The 17,421-nt window shown below is 36.2% G+C and overlaps 1 protein-coding gene and 1 long non-coding RNA gene across 4 annotated transcripts in view; one reads left to right on the top strand and one right to left on the bottom strand.

Annotated features, from left to right (window-relative positions):
- TANK (TRAF family member-associated NFKB activator) overlaps nucleotides 1–14,719 on the top strand; it is a 106,270-nt gene extending 91,551 nt beyond the window's left edge. For all 3 annotated transcript variants that reach the window (XM_011991424.1, XM_011991416.1, XM_011991408.1), the window contains exons 5-8: nucleotides 2,504–2,580; nucleotides 3,215–3,330; nucleotides 9,550–10,130; nucleotides 13,896–14,719. In XM_011991424.1, coding sequence (XP_011846814.1) covers nucleotides 2,504–2,580; nucleotides 3,215–3,330; nucleotides 9,550–10,130; nucleotides 13,896–14,072 — 951 coding nt within the window. In that variant the 3' untranslated portion in view covers nucleotides 14,073–14,719. The remainder of the gene's footprint in view (nucleotides 1–2,503; nucleotides 2,581–3,214; nucleotides 3,331–9,549; nucleotides 10,131–13,895) is intronic.
- The window catches only part of LOC105547734, a 32,223-nt gene continuing 16,106 nt past the window's right edge, over nucleotides 1,305–17,421 (bottom strand). The window contains exon 4 of the long non-coding RNA XR_001007261.1: nucleotides 1,305–2,071. This is a non-coding gene — a long non-coding RNA (uncharacterized LOC105547734). The remainder of the gene's footprint in view (nucleotides 2,072–17,421) is intronic.

Here is a 17,421-nt window from a genome sequence, read left to right as displayed (position 1 = left end):
ATTTTTCTTGGGTACTGGGAACTCAGAATTTTCATTTGAAATATATTAACAGGTTTATTTGGCGTGAATGATAAAAGGTGCAGTGTATTGCCTAGTACAACCACTAATACTTTTTTTCAATAACAATAAAAACAAAAATAATAGTAAGCAGAGCTGTGTTTCTAACCCCAAAGAAGCTGGAGACCTTAGTTTAGATACTTAATAGGAATTCCTTAAGGAGTCCTCCTTCACCTCCTGCCAATACACCCAAGGAATCTTTTCTTGATAAATTCACCCACATTAGTTATCAAATCTAAACATCACAGAATTTAGCATCAATTATTTACCAAGTGAGACAAAGGTTTGCCATTTTTTTCTTATCTTTTCCTTCAGTCCTCTTCATCCCCATTAGTTTTTAATACTTCTTTAATCTCAGAAGCAATCAGTCCTAGTTTATGTCAAAGTCAGGACTTTGGAATTTAGAGCACTATCTTTACCACTTTCTGTAACTATCTCCAGTTTTAGCCTAAAACTACAGAGCATTACTCTTTTTTTTTTTTTTTTTTTTTTTTTTTTGAGACAGAGTCTTGCTATGTCGCCCAGACTGGAGTGCAGTGGTACAATCTTGGCTCACTATAAGGAGGTCATTCTATTTAATCACTTATTTTATGGTTTGTTTGACCATATTAAATTGTCAAATACAAGTATTCTTTCCTCTTCTTCTTTTCTGAGACAGTCTCACTCTGTTGCCCAGGCTGGAGTGCAGTGACGCATCTCAGCTCACTGCAAGCTCCACCTCCCAGGTTCATGCCATTCTCCTGCCTCAGCCTCCTGAGTAGCTGGGGCTACAGGCACCTGCCACCACGCCTGGCTAATTTTGTGTATTTTTAGTAGAGACGGGGTTCCACCATGTTAGCCAGGATAGTCTCAATCTCCTGACCTCGTGATCCACCCACCTCAGTCTCCCAAAGTGCTGGGATTACAGGCATGAGCCACCGTGCCAGGCCAAGTATTCTCCTAATATACCTCTTCTCTGATTTTGTTGATATAGACTTAATGATAAAATCTTTGAAAAGTTTGTTTCATATTTGTGGTGTTCTGACTGGCTGGCTAGCTGTAAAATGTTGCCTTTCTTCCTAGTCCACACTAAAATCCATTGAGTGTTCTTACTGCACAAAACACCATAGAAAAACCTTGTCTACCACTTTAAAAAAAAAACTGTGAATGTGAAAATATCTTCTGATGTGACTGCATTATAAAGCTCAGTACAGCAGTTTTAATCCAGAAGAATATATGACCTGAATGTTTGTCAAACACATGATACGCAGCAACAAAATAATCTTTATTTTATTTTGGCCTGACAATATAATGTATAAAATCACAAATTGTTTGTATTGGCAAGATTTTATTTTACTAATTTTGAGATACTATAAAAATAATACTCTATATATATTTAAAGTATTTATTTAGAAAAAACTGGGAAATAAATTGAAGAAGATATTAATTTTAAGAAAAACAAACTGAAATCAAGTCTTTGTCTTAGAGAACAAATAAGACTGAAGAAATTGAAAGAAATATTTTGAAAAGCAAGAGTGAGGTACTTAAGTGATAAGACACAATGAAGTAAAGTCTTCCATTTATAATAGCTACAATGACCTTAATTAAATAAAATCTAAATGTCACTAAAGATAGATATCCACTGGTTTGGATTTGAAATTTAAGAACTATACAATTTTGGATGAATTATAACTTATGATTCGGTATTAGGATTCTTCAGATCTCTGGACTTGTCAGTTTATAAGCTTTAGAAAGTACACAACACTTTCTAGGTATGGTGTAAAATTTTTTAAATATTTAAGCCATAGAATACATTATTACAACATGTTCTTTAATGTTGATTTTTAAATGTCAGAATAGATGTAATACCAGTGTAAGCCACAGGGTGGGAGTGAAAGGCAAGAACTTGTGTTGAAGCAGCTTAAATACATAATTGCACCATTTTATAAACCTTTTAAATGCTTGTTGAATTATAAGGAGCTGTAGCTTGGTTTTCTTTCTTCCTTTAATACAGCTGCATTCTTCAGCAAAGAATCTATAACACAAGACAAACACATTAATTTAAATATATAGGCCATTTTTACTGAATATCAAAAGAAGTAAACACATACATTTTATTTCCCCCTAAGTTTCTGGGCATATGAAGTGCTTGGTGAACAGAGCAGCAATTCTGATCAATAGTTGAATTTGAGAAATTTCTTAAATTACCAGTACTGGAAATAGTAATTGAAGTTGCCAGAAATATTTCATCTCTTCAGACTTTCCTTCTTCATTTTCCTTTTTCATTGATTTTTCTTATTTAAAGAAAAAAATCAATTGTATATTACATATAGGTCTATAAGCTGTCTCAAGGTATTTTTCAATAGGGAAGGTAAATAAATTTTCCTTTGTGTTTTCTTTTTACTCGATCTCATTTGAATTTGGAAGCAATTTAAAGTAGTAATAGTAATCATTTTGTATCTTTAAGGTAAGAAGACAAGAGGTTTCTTCTCCTAGAAAGGAAACTTCAGCAAGGAGTCTTGGGAGTCCTTTGCTCCATGAAAGGTAGTTCTACATCCTTTTTTTTGCCAACTCTTAAAAATTTTCAATACTGAAATATATTTTATATATATATTTTTAAGCTTTAACAATTGCAAAAAAATAGCCTTTTAGAATAAGTGGAAGTAACCATCCCCAGAGTCCTACATGTTAAAAATGACCTAAACAAGTCATGCAGTTAATAGCAGAGCTGGATCTAAAACTTGAATTCTCTAAAGCTCTACTATTTCAATAAACCAAGTGTTAAGGCCATATTTCTTTATATGGATGGATCCTAATGTGAACTTTACCAAAATGAGGAATATTTAATATTCTATTTAAGATGTTTGCAGAGAACAAAAGTCAATGCATTGAAATTTCTAATGTGAGAATAAGACAGCCAGCATTAGTGTATATATGAATAAGTAGATATGCTAGACTATACTATATTTATGTATTAAAACTTTTAATTTATCACTTACTTTGTGCCTGGCCCTCTACAAACACAAGCTGGTTTTTGGGATATTGTCTAGGAATTAAATTTTTTTTTTTAACTTTTAAATATTTTGTGGCACATAAAATGGTACTACATAAGTTTGATTATTTAAAAAACTTGGAAATTATAGCTTTACATTTTAAAATGTTGATTTTTATTTTTTAGGGGTAGTATAGAGAAGACTTTCTGGGATCTGAAAGAAGAATTTCATAGAATATGCATGCTAGCAAAAGCACAGAAAGACCACTTAAGCAAACTTAATATACCAGACACTGCAACTGGTAAGATTTAATTTAATTTACAGTAATATTGATTTGATTGATTGAAATTGATTTCTTTTTGAATGTGAAAATATTCCTGAATGCCTATTAATTGTGTAGCATCTGTAATTTACCCCTCATCCACATATATTTGAATGTGTACATGCTGTGTAAGTTCTGTAGTGCATTACATATGTATTTGTTGGTTTTTTTTTCTTTGTTGTATATGGTACTATATAGATTGAATTGAAAGACATAATTACTAATTATCTTAATGAGAAATCCCACCTTAAAAAATACAAAATAAATATTGACTATATCCCTGAAAGTTTTCAGTTGTTGTTTGGGGGACTTATTAAACATTAACTCTTATGTGAATAAGCGACCTTGAAGCCATACTACCATATTATATGAGCTAAGTAAAATTATAACATCAGGTTTGTTTGTAAGTTCTGCCTGAAAGTTCATTACATACACTATGGATAGATGTTTTTTTCCTGTTTTTTTTTTTCCTTTTTTTTTTAATTAAACACAGGATCTTGCTATGTTGTCCAGACTGGAGTACAGTGGCTATTCATAGGCGTGATGGTACACTGCAGCCTTGAACTCCTGGGCTCAAGAATTCTTTGAACTCATTTGGTTCAAGAATAAAAATGTGACACTCAAATTTCCTGAGTGCTAGTCCTGTTTAATGCACAAAATATACATTTAGTATAAAATACAACTTAGAAGGAACGTTTGTTTTACACATGTGTTATAGTATGTTTTATAAATGCTCCACCCTTTCCTAAAACCCCAGACTGGCTTCCTGGTATTTGCTTCAGTAGTTCTATGTGAATAGCAAAATACAAGGGATTAGGTCTGGCAACCAAACACTTCTGCAAACAAAAGGAAGGTAAACTGATCATTTATAATGATAAATTCTCCTTTACCCTTGTGATTTGAGCTATTCTGCAGACAATTCCCAAGGGATGTGATTTACAGTTTTTACTCTGAGAGATGTAGTCTTGCTGACTAACACCCCTTTAATTGAAGATCACTTTCCATTTCTTGCAGCTCTTACATCTAGGCTATTTAAAATAATTTTATAGTGTAAATTCACTTTTTGCTACTGCTACCATTTTATATTCAGAAAAGTTACACAATGTGGTATTACAGAAGCAAAATAATCTTTGTAGATACATATAATTTGGTTCTTTCTCTCCCTTCTCCCACCTCCCCAAAAACAACTCTTTTCTTCACCTGAATTTTTGTCATTTTCATGAGAAATTGATCTTTTGTATGGACTAAAGTCACTAGGTACCTCTGAAGTAAATGAATTATTTCTGTTTAAAATATGCTAGCTATGGAGATGTAGTACCTAGAATTCATAAACATGCTTTTTTGAACATCAACATCTTTTCAAGGCATTGTAATGGTGATATATTCTTTGTTACACAGAAAACTTACCTCATTATCAGTGGCTTAATACTTTGACCATTTTTAAATTGCACAGGTCTAAATCTGAGTATGTATCTGTCAACTAGAACACTGAGTGTTTAACTTCAATTTCTTCTCCACTAAAACTGCTTCCTGATGCTTTATTTTTATGCTTTATATTAACAGTGTCACAAATAATAAATATATTATTCTCAAAATATTTTGTGCTACAGACTCTAGTGAAGTTTTGCTGGGGTCCAAAGAGAAACCAAAATAAATATTATGCTCTGACAGTAGTATATCAAAAGGAGAAAGGAAAAAATATTTTTTGAAAAGATGCCTATTCATGGTTTCCAAGTATGTATGCTATACTGTATAAAAATATAGAAGAACTATTTCAAATATGATTTGCATAATATATCTGGGAAAAGGTATGTGTATTGTCCCTGTGTTATTTTGTATTAAAGTTTGATGTTTGCTTTTAAATAACCAGATGATTCATTTGAAAATACTGAGTTAGTAGAATTTTTACATTTCCTTTTTATTATTACTTTGTTTTTTCTACTCATCTACATATGGCAATAGACTTGAGAAATGATAAACAAAATGTATGTTTATCCATAGCTTCAAATAAAGTACTGTTTGGTTCATAAAGGAGTGTCCAATTTCAGTAGAGATTAGGAAAGAAGAATATAGGATTAAGGGTAACAAACATCCATGAGCAGGGTGACAAAAAACCATGAGGTCTTTTTCTTTTGTCAATATACAAAATAATTATACTGGGAAGTAACTAAATGGATAGCCTATATTTAAAATTTGGAAATCTAAAAATGTTTCCCATTTTACTTTTTCCTTGCAAAACTAAGTATTCTTAAAATAGACAAAATAGAAAAGCTATTTGCTCACCTGATCATGTTTCTCAATATGGTGTCAGGATGACAAGTGCTTTCATGCATCTCATTTGAGTTTTAAGTTGTCTCAGCTTAGATTTCTAGTAGCATTAGAAATCTAAGGTTTAAATTTTTTTAATAGATATAAGTCTCACTGCTTGAGCAGATTAACTCAGATTATTTTAATGTGGCTGAGTTTTATGCCAGCTAGCTTTGCTGAAAGAAAATATCTGTTTTTTTAGAGCTGTTTGATTTCTCCACGTTTTGTTCACAGCCGGGATAGATCAACTGCTGGAAAAATAATTCAAAGCACATTTCTGTCAATTTGGGGACTTCTCTCTATATCTAGAAACCAACATGTTCAATTTAGCATAATGGTTCAGAGCACAAATCTAGAGTTAGATCGCCTGGGTTCCAGTGGCAGATCTGCCACTTACTATTATAGTTGTGTGGCCTTTGAATTAACCTCTCCAACCAGTTGCTTCACATGTAAAGTGGGGATAATAATAGTGCCTACCTCAGGATTACTTTAAGTATTATATGAATTAATGTACATACAATTATTATAATAGTGCTTGCCATGTGGAAGTGCTATTAATGTTAATAGTCATTGCCATTAGCAGCAGTAGCAGATTCTTCAGCATTCACCTTGTTCTCCTTGTGAAGATCATTTGATAAGTCTCTCCTCTTCGGGTGTTACAGAATCTGATTACCTCAACAATTGATTTTCCTGATTTGTTATTTGCAAGTAGCAAATGTCATCTACAAAGACAGTACTGTTTCCTTGACTTTCCTGCCACTTTCAAGTCTACTGCCAGGAAGAATGACTACTCGAGAGTTAATGGACTTTAAGAACCTCAGAGGCTAAAGAAATCCAGCTAAACAATTAAGCTTGGTCACAATTACTATAGCACTTCTAGTCACAGAATATCTGGTAAATGTTGATTATTATAGTAGGCTCTGTAAGGGAGAGATTACAGATTCATTCAGAATTCGTTTGTTAGGGGCATACTACGTGCCAGACACTGGGCAGAGGTCTGGAGTTAGAGGGAAACAAAACATAGTTTAAGACCTCAAAAAACCTACTTTAATGGGAGAAAGAGAGTTATACTTGGAAATACAGTCATATGCCAAATGACATTTTCAGTCAACAACAGATTGCATATACAATCATGGCCCCATATGATTATAATGGGGCTTAAAAGTTCATATCAGTCCAGGCACAGTGGCTCACGCCTATAATCCCAGCACTTCGGGAGGCTGAGCTGGGCAGATCACCTGAGGCTGGGAGTTCGAGACCAGCCTGACCAACATGGAGAAACCCCGTCTCTACTGAAAATATAAAATTAGCCGGGCATGGTGACTCATGTCCGTAATCCCAGCTACTCTGGAGGCTGAGGCAAGAGAATCACTTGAACCTGGGAGGTGGAGGTTGCAGTGAGCCGAGATCGTGCCACTGCACTCCAGCCTGGGTGACAGAGCAAGACTCTGTCTCAAAAAAAAAAAAAAAAAGTTCATATCACCCTAGTGACATTGTAGGTAGCTGTTGTTACATTGTATCACACTTTTGTGTGTGTGTAAATTTAGCGTAACCAAAGTGTATAGTGTTCATAAAGTCTACAGTGATGTACAATAATACTAGGCCTAGGCCTTCACATTCACTCACCATTCACTCACTGACTCAGAGCAACCTCTAGTCCTGCAAATTCCATTCATGGTAAGTGCTCTATATAGGCGTACCCATTTTTTATCTTTTATGCCGTATTTTTACTGTACCTTTTCAGTGTTGAAATAGATACCATTGTGTTACCTACAGTATTCAGTACAGTAACATGTTGTATAGGTTTGTAGCCTAAGAACAATAGGCTATACCATATAGTGTAGGTGTGTAGTAGACTATACTGTCTAGGTTTCTGTAAGTACACTCTGTGATGTTTGCACAATGACAAAATTGCCTAAGAATACATTTCTCAAAACGTGCCATCGTTAAGCGACGCATAACTATATAACAGAGTGTTTCAGTCCTCAGGGCATCCAAGAGTCATGGGAGAGTCATCCAGAGAAACTTATGTCCAAGCCAAGATGTGAAGGACAAATAAGAGTTGGGCAAAGAGTGATGGGAGGGGACACTTCAGGCAGTCTGCACAGCATGTGCAAAGGTGCAAAGACAAGAGAGTGTGGCTATTTTGGGGAACTATACGAAGTTCATTATAGCCAGAGTATGGAGTGAAAGATGAGCATGGAGAGGTGACCAGGGGCCAGTAATGAACAGTCAATAAGCCTTTTCTGAGATCTGAGGGCCTTGTAGAGCCATCAAAAGATTTTATTAGGAAGGTAACGTGGTCAGATTAGTATTTTAGAAAAACTACTCTGAGAACGAGGGATGGAGGGGAAGTTGCAATGAAGACAACAGATTGGATATGAGACAAATTTAGAGGCAAGGAAGCAGTTTAAAGGCTGTTATAATAATCCAGTAAGAAAGGATGGTATGAAGAGAGGTATAAAGAGAGGCAATAGGTGTACAACAACATGAACCAGAGAAGTTGGTTGCATTATACTACACATATCCAAACAGAAAAAAATATATTACATTGGAATGTGCTTTGGCAAAAGACAGAGAGGTGTCATGAGACTGCCAAGACCAAAGGAATATAAAGGAAGTGACGTTTGTTAAGTGCCTACTAACCTGTACAGACACTTTGTATACCTTGTGTTCTGTATACCCTGTCTACCTAAATTTGCATCATCGGTAATGTCTCCATTTGTGAATGTTCAGCAGTGCCGATGACAATCCTTAAAATACATGCATTACCAACTTCAGTGCCTTCTTTAAGGGACATTGTGGAGTTTAATTTGGCTTTTTCTAGTGTCTCAGAATCATCAAGATGGAGAGTACTTTGATTATTGTTTTTTTGTATTGAGCACTCATTAGCTCTGTATTAGACTGTAGTGTTTTCTAAGTTCTTGTATCAGCTTTTTTGTCTTTCCTGTCTTTTCCTATGCTTTTAGTTCCTGTTGATATCTATGTCTGCCTTTAGCAACTCATATTCCCTTTTAATTTTTTGTTTCAAACCAGCTATGAGCTAGGGAAATACCATCAGGTTTGTTAGAATAAATCTAAAATGACAATAAGAACAAAATTCACGTATCTATGAACCTTGTGGCTCTAATTCTGGCTCCTCAGAAGCTCTACTTTCCTTCTAGCTTTTGACTGTGTCCTAGAAAGCTGAATTTGTTGGATAAGTGGCTCTAGGTAAATGAGCTACAGAGGCTATTTCATCTACCAGATATTTACCTGTTATTTACAGAGGTCTTTTTAAAAAAAAAAGATATAAGATGAGAAAATAATCTATTCATCCGCAGTTTTCTTAACATGCATCACAATGTTTCATCCTTCCTTTGCCTTCACTGTCTTCCTTTTCCCAACTCCTGCAACCACCAGTCTTCACATGGATTATTGACAGCAGACAGTGGCTAAACTGATTAGTGATATACTTAGTTAGACAGTGACAATAATAAATGACCTAATTTTAGATATACCTAGTAAGATTTTCCCTTTTAACAACTTATTTGTCTAAGCAAACACAGTTACAGCTTCCGTTACTGACAAAAATGTTTAAATGTATACACTACAAGCAAATGTTTTTAAGCTTGGAGCAGTGTAACTGAACAAGATGCAAAGCTTACAGCAAAAGACCTAGGAAAAGACAAAGTAGTTAAATTGCAACTAATAAGCTGTGTTTCAGTTCACCTGCTGGAGACTGCTAATATTCTGTGTAAGATGGTAGCAAATTTTAAAATCCCAGTTGTCTTCATTTGCTATAAAAACCAATAGAAAAAATAATAATAATCTGTCCAAAACTGATTGAACAGATTTTTTTTTTAATGATTTGAATGTGACTGTTTCTCTTTTGTGTTCTTCTCCCTGCAGAGACACAGTGCTCTGTGCCTATACAGTGTACGGATAAAACAGATAAACAAGAGGCGCTGTTTAAGCCTCAGGCTAAAGATGATATAAATAGAGGTGCACCATCCATCACATGTGTCACACCAAGAGGACTGTGCAGAGATGAGGAAGACACCTCTTTTGAATCACTTTCTAAATTCAATGTCAAGTTTCCACCTATGGACAATGACTCGACTTTCTTACATAGCACTCCAGAGAGACCCGGCATCCTTAGTCCTGCCACGTCTGAGGCAATGTGCCAAGAGAAATTTAATACGGAGTTCAGAGACAACCCAGGGAACTTTGTTAAAACAGAAGAAACTTTATTTGAAATTCAGGGAATTGACCCCATAGCTTCAGCTATACAAAACCTTAAAACAACTGACAAAACAAAGCCCTCAAATCTTGTAAACACTTGTATCAGGACAACTCTGGATAGAGCTGCGTGTTTGCCACCTGGAGACCATAATGCATTATATGTAAATACCTTCCCACTTCTGGACCCATCTGATGCACCTTTTCCCTCACTTGATTCCCCAGGAAAAGCTATCCGAGGACCACAGCAGGTAACTGTTTTGCGTTAACAAATATATTATTATGTGTGAACACACATTTTGCCATACATGCACAGATATGCATCTCTTTTACGTTATCTGACATCCTTTTTAAACTACTGTCTAGCCAAAGTTACGGGTTTCAGAAAAACAAGTCCTATAATAAATGACATGAAATTAGAAAAGCTGAATATGGTAAAACTATTGTAAAGTATCTTAGAATTTGTGTCATTTAAAAATTCCTGTTAAGCCTTATCCGTATCTATTGTGGTGTCACTTTCTTAGTTCCTTATTCAAAGCTTGTTTACTCAGGATTAATAATATTATTAAATTTCATAGTGTGAAACAAATGCTGTTTTATTTAATAGTTTGTGTATATCATATTCATCTTTATAAGAATTCACGATCTTATGTAAATAATTGCATCTTACATTCCTATTTATCAACATAAGTGAACTATCTTTCAATGAATACTTCTACTATATCCTCAGTTATATAGTACGTAGATCTGTAGGGTTTAGTTTTGGTTTTGGTTGCTAATCTGGAAATGAACATGTAGCCTAGTATATTTTTAAAATAGTCTCTGCATGTGTATGATATCAGATATTTTATTTAATGTTTCTAAATCTCACAGACTTATATCCCCCAAACCACTCCTGCCCTCCCTTTTAGATTCAAGTTCCATCACAGAATGATTCTTTTAGTTAAAAAAAAAGTTTAATGTCTGAAAGCAAATGAAAACTATAAAATTTTTACAAAAAACAGAAGCTTATGAAAATAGATTGATGTAAATGTCTATGTAACTTGCAAACATTTGTCTGATTTCTCTTTGCCTTGAGATATTTTTTTTTTTAAAGTTGTTAATACCCTTTTGCTTTAAGTACACTTATAGGTTATAGACTTAAATCAGCATGCAAAGAAGGCAGTTGTCAAGCTGTGGTATATTTTAGTAGTGGGAAAAACTAGGCATGGCTGACAATAAGTTTTAATTATAACCTCACTTAGGTTCTTGTTCATTATACTTTATTTCACATCATAGTCTCTGTTATAGTTGCTACTAAATGAAACAAATTAAACAATTTCATTTATTGCAAGTAGAATTCCTGTGGAGCTGTGAAGTGCATCAGTTCTAATGCTTGTTACTTTTTTCTCTATTATATGTCTTGCTTGTTCTTTTACTAGTCTGTGCATTCATGTTTCAGTAGATGGCACCCTGCATTGTACATTTGCTTTCTATACTACAGCAAGGGAAACAGCTGGTATGTGATTACAACTTGATGGAAAAGTATTCAGCTTAAAAAATTCAGGAGAATTAGTGTTGAGTTGTCACAAGACATGGGGCATAAGGTTAGATAATTGATATTTTGGCAGAAAAAGCAAAGAAATTAGTTTGTTTTGAAGACCATGTTACAGTTTAGGATGGAAAGAATATTTCTTAAAGTCAGTTTTTTTAAAAAACATTTTAAGCTATTTTATTTGTATTAATAAAGCTAGTATTATACAAGCTAGTATAAGTACAAAATTCCTGAGTTGGGCCAGGTATGGTGGTTCATGCCTATAATCCCAGCACTTTGGGAGGCTGAGGCAGGATTGACTGAGCCTAGGAATTTGAGACCAGCCTGGGCAACACAGTGAGAACTTGTCTCTACAAATACGTATAGATATATAGATATTTGTAGCTGGTTGTGGTGGCATGCGCCTATTGTCTCCAGCTACTTGGGAAGCTGAGGTGGGAGGATTGCTTGAGCTAGGTAGTTCGAGGTTGCAGTGAGCTGTGATGGTGCCACCACACTTCAGCCTGGGTGACAGAGTAAGACCCTGTCTCAAAATAATAATAATAATAATAATAATTTTTTTTAATCCTGAGTTGTTTGTAGATAGTAACAAAGAGAAGTGAAATTTTTGGCTGCATATTTAAAAATTTTACTTTATATCAATCATTACTACTAAACATCTATTTTATATATTCAGCTATCATAACCAAGACTAAAGTGTATCAGATTATTATTGTTCTATGTGATTTTCTTTTTTACTTTGCTGAGTCAGTGAGTGGGATCCCAACTAAATTCTATGAAGAGATCAAATCTGAATTAAAAGTTCTTAATAGAGAAAAATGAATATGGACTTAATAGGTAAATTGGGAGCAGAAGATTGGCTTACCAAATTTAGAAGCTAAATTGCTTCTGATTTAATTTCTTGCTATTTTATATAAATAAGGACTATCTTTAATAATCTTTTATTTCTGGCCATATCAATTTCCCATTACAGTGATTTGTACTTTTTTGTTTAAAACTGAAAACATTAAAATTAGAATCAAGTTAACTCTAACTAGATTTTTGCTTGTATGCTCACAGTTTTTACTACTTTTACCAAAGAAGTTTTTCCAAAGAAAGTTATTTTACCTTAAATTTTATAACATTTGTTTTAAATATTACTATTTTTGTAATAAAATTGACATTTCTTAGGAAAGGAATTGAGTCAGCATTATTATAAGTCCTCCATACTGATATTTGAATGTATCTGGGTGCCTAGACAGACGTTGTATATTTACACCAATTGTCCACAGCTGTCCAGTAAACTGTTTATAAGAAGACAGTGATGTCGTGAAACCCAAATGCTTCAATCGGTAATATACTGTTTATGTAAATGATTGGTTAACCAGAATGAAAGAAGTTAGGGGAAATAACAGTAACACTTGTCAGGTGCTAGACTAGGCTGTGTGACTTTAAAAATATATTAGTAATAGGAGGATAAGGGGTCTTTTTAAATTTGACTTTATGAGGTGATTAAAATACCAGAATTTAGCTGTGTCAGAGTAATTTACTTGTGTCCACATAAGAAAGAAATTTTAAAAAATAATTTGTTTTACACAATTCAGGGAAATATTTTCCAGTTAACAAACATCTATTGTGTAGCTATTATTAAGCCAAATGCTATTTCTTGTCCTTCTAGAAGTTTAAAAAAAAAAAGAATAAATGCAGTTATGAAAGGGTATTTATGTGCTGGTTATAGTGGAGGTGGTTCTATTAGATTATGACTTGCCATAATTCTTTAACCAGGCAACTGTTGACAAGTTTCACTTTATTCAGCCACAAGAATGAGTAAGGCCAAACTACCTATTATATAACAGAAGCAAAGTAAGAAGTCAAAACACTGCATGTGTTAGATTTTGTTGAATGATTAAGTATTTGCATTTTTAAAAACAAAAGATAACTGATCAGTGAAATTTGTTCAGTAGTTTAAAAGGAAAATTTTCTTTTTAAAAATCAAAATAATGCTGATTCATGTATGATGTATTCACTGTATTTGCTTATAAACAATAGTGAAATTGATTTTGAGTAAGACGCAGTGCACACACACATCATGTCTTGTGTACTGTGTAATTAATAAAGCCCCTATAAGTTAAGGTTTTTATTGTAAAAAATAAAAGATAGAATTTAATTTAAAAGACCAGAGTATTAACTATTGTTCCAAAACTACTCCCGTTGTGATCATTGGGTATTAAAAATTGCATACTAAAGCTGCAGTCTTTTTAAATATGATAAAATGCATAAGTGTGTGTCCCAAGTGACTTTTAATCAAAGTTTAGTTGTCCCTTTTATGAAACCAAGAATTGAGTCATGTCCTCATGCTAACTTCATGGAAAAGTAATTTGCTTGTATATTAGGGAATTAAATATATATGCTCATACATAACTCATTCAAAAATTCAAATTTGAAGTCCAGTGCTATTTGAATTTAAACATAAGTAACAGATATTTTTGTTTGTTTCCTGCAGCCCATTTGGAAGCCCTTTCCTAATCAAGACAGTGACTCGGTGGTACTAAGTGGCACAGACTCAGAACTGCATATACCTCGAGTATGTGAATTCTGTCAAGCAGTTTTCCCACCATCCATTACATCCAGAGGGGATTTCCTTCGGCATCTTAATTCACACTTCAATGGAGAGACTTAAGACACATTTGAAAACAGACATACCAAGTTCTATGTGATGATTTGGGGTTTGTAATACTATAAATACTTGATTGTAAACTAAATTCAAGATCATTTATAGGAAAATCTAGTTTCACAGCTATTTGAATTGTTTTCTACATTTACTGTATAACTCTTTCATTTTTTTAAAAGATCATTCTATTCTTTCAAGGAGAAATAAGCCTAAAAGAAGAAAAACAAAAAAAAAAAACTGCATAAAACTGCAATCCTTTGTATTCATGTTTACAGTGCTATTACTATAATTCAAAATTACATATGTGACTTAGTTATATAATCATAATTTATGTTTATTTCAAATATCTAAGTTTATTGCTTGGATTTCTAGTGAGAGCTGTTGAATTTGGTGATGTCAAATGTTTCTAGGGTTTTCTCAGTTTTTATTGAAAAATTTATTTATGCTATAGGTGATATTCTTTAAATAAACCTATAATAGAAAATAGCAGACAACATAAACATCTTTGTAAATATCAAACCTAATACATTTCTTGTCCAGTGATAAAACAAGTGGTAGAATTATTTAAACACTTAAGATTTTTAAAATAATATACATGGCTTTAATTTTACTATATGTATAGCTACATGATGAAATTAAATATCAAGAGGTACTTATGTTGTGATCAGTAGTGTGTCCTTTGTTCTTGATATAAAAAAAAAAAAGGAAGGAATCACATTTTTAGGGAAGTTTATAAAATTCTTGTTTTCTTTTCAGTAACCTAGTAGAAAGGTGATGACCAGATTTGGTGGCATTTATTGACAATTACTGAATCACTTTGAATTTTAGAATTATTTTTCAAACTAAACTTTCTAAAGAAACATTTGTTTTTAATGGGAGCAAATATAAAACCCTACAAGGACTATCCATATTTGTTAACTTAGATTAGAAATGTTCATATTCTTGTTGAGAAATTTGTTATTGTTAGCAGCCTGATTGATAGCCACTGAAAGACATTTGAGAGAGTGGATACCAAATTCAGAAGGCTGCAAAATTTGTTTAAAATGAGACTTCCCTTTCATTTTTATTCCCTATGATTCTCGCCTTTTAGGTGTCTCTTTTCCCCTGATTCTTAAAAGTGTTTAAGGCATGGCTTCCATTTTATGAAGTAAGCATTGATTTGCAACCCTCAAAAATTTAAGCCTTCTTGAAGCAAGTGCTTTAAACTGGAGGGTGTGGGGTGGGGGAATTTGAGCAGACCTCTGTGCCACAGTGAAGAACCTTAACTTGTGGAAGAATGAGAGTGGTGCCTCGACTTCTCCCGGTGCCAAGCACATCATATTGACATCTTCCTCACCAAGGTGACAGCAATTATTAGGTATTCACTGCGAAGGGTTCTGAGGCATGTACATCTTTCTTTCATTGCCACTAGGGCTGAATGGAAATGCCTAGACAATTATCCAAGTTTCTTCCCTTCCCCCACCTCCCGCCCACCCAGCCTCCCCTCTCCACACACGCGCACACACACACACACACACACGCACACACGCACACGCACACAAAATTAAAAATAAAAACTTCCCAGCGTGTACCAGCCAGAATGTACCACTGTACCTATCTCATGAAAGGGGATTCTTTTTTTCCCCTGTCCTTTTCTAGATGGGAAGACTTCCTCTCAACACAGTTGACATCTACTCAGTGCTTGCTGACAACCACAGGAAAGTCTATGGCCCAGAAAGTGACTCAGAGTGTACTACTGACCTTCCTCCCCGGCCCATCCTTTCCCCGCCCCCACCACTTTTAGCAGGACTAGCAAACTCGGTTTTCTTTTGGGTTCCAGCGGCACCCTAAGCTCCACGTTGTGAGGGACAGAGACACTTTGGGGCCACAGGAGAGGCGGCCTGGAGAGCAGCCCCCGCCCTGCTCTACATAGGAAGCGCGGGCCACCGCTCTAAAGGTGGAGTGGGCACCCGCCAGGTCTCTCCCTCTGTCTCTTGACTGAGTCGTGCAGGGGCTGCTGGCTTTTGGCATCTGCTAAGCGTGGCCGGGTAAGAACAGCTCCCAGGTAAAAAAGCTGCACACGCGAAACGCCGAGTCTGAAAAAACCACCCCCGCCGAGGCGAGGCAGTTGTGAGCGGGATGCCTGAGAAGTGGGAGGTGAATGTCCTCGGGAGGGCCCCCCCGGTGCAGCTTTCCCCGGAGGCTGAGGCTGCTGCCAGCGGGGACATCTGCTTTCTTACACTCCAGCCTGGCTCACCCCGCCCCCTCAGCCCCGGGTTGCGTGGTTATTTTACCAACACGGAGGGAGGGAGAGCTCGAGGAGGTAGAAAAGGGGTGGATGGAAGCTTATAAGATTTTCTTCCCACTCTTCGTCCCCTCCTTTCTTCACATCTTTTAACCTTCAAGGTAAAGAGTTTAGGAAACAATAAGCGTGTCCGCCGGCTCGCAGACCCGCCTTTGGCTCGCCGACCCGCCTTTGGCTCGCCGGGGCTCTCCGGCGCCGGGCCTTGCCCCTCTCCATCCTCCCCAAGTCGGGCCGCGCTTCGGCGGTTCGGCTGGGCGCAGGGGCCGGCCGGGTGCGCCCAGCCTGTGGCGCCTCCTCTCCCCGGCTGCTGCCTCGACAGCTGCTTGTAGCTACAGTAATTAGACTGTCAGTGCTTGTTAGAGGAGAGAGGGGAAAACACGCTTCTGACAGCAGATTCCAAGACTCCCCAGTTTGTTAATTTCTAAGAGATCTTTAAAGCATTAATTGAGGTCTCCCCAACTCTCCCCTCCCGTCCCTCTCCGCAACTCCTCCCTTCCCAAAAATATCTTTAGGAGAAGCGAGTTCTCTCGGCGTGGAAGCAGTGTTTCCCGCAAAACTGCCAGCCCGCCCCCCCCGCTCACGCACAGGCACCCAATTTCCCATATACAGATAAATGCACACATGTATACGCGGAAGGTTAACTCGGCGGAGGACTCGCCCAAATAGGCACCGGGATTGCATTTAAAATAATAATAAATAAATAAATAAATAAACTAGGAAGGAAAGCGGGGGGAGGGAAGCAGAAGTCGGGAAGAAAAGAGAAAAGCAGCAGGCTGATTACGAGGTGTCAAAACTGCCAGGAGCAAGAAGGTGATAGCAATCAGGGGTGAGAAGAGTGCGGCATTCGTGCGGGGCAACTAATTATCCGTCTCATTTGAGAAGAGCAGCATTTGAGGCAGCAGCGTTCGCCTGCTGAACGGTGACAGATTGGCGCGGAGGAGAGGGGAGGTGTTAAAACAATGGAGCCGGGCGCGCGAGCGCTGCTGCATGCTAATCAGCCCTCCCTCCGCCTGCCTGCCGCGCTCCCTCCTTCCTCCCGGCCTCCCTCCTCCGCGCTCCCTCCTCCCGCCTGCG

This window comes from Mandrillus leucophaeus, unplaced genomic scaffold (assembly GCF_000951045.1).
Source record: "Mandrillus leucophaeus isolate KB7577 unplaced genomic scaffold, Mleu.le_1.0 Scaffold110, whole genome shotgun sequence".
In the NCBI taxonomy this organism is placed as follows: domain Eukaryota; kingdom Metazoa; phylum Chordata; class Mammalia; order Primates; family Cercopithecidae; genus Mandrillus; species Mandrillus leucophaeus.
This window is presented reverse-complemented; position numbering and strand designations above follow the sequence as displayed.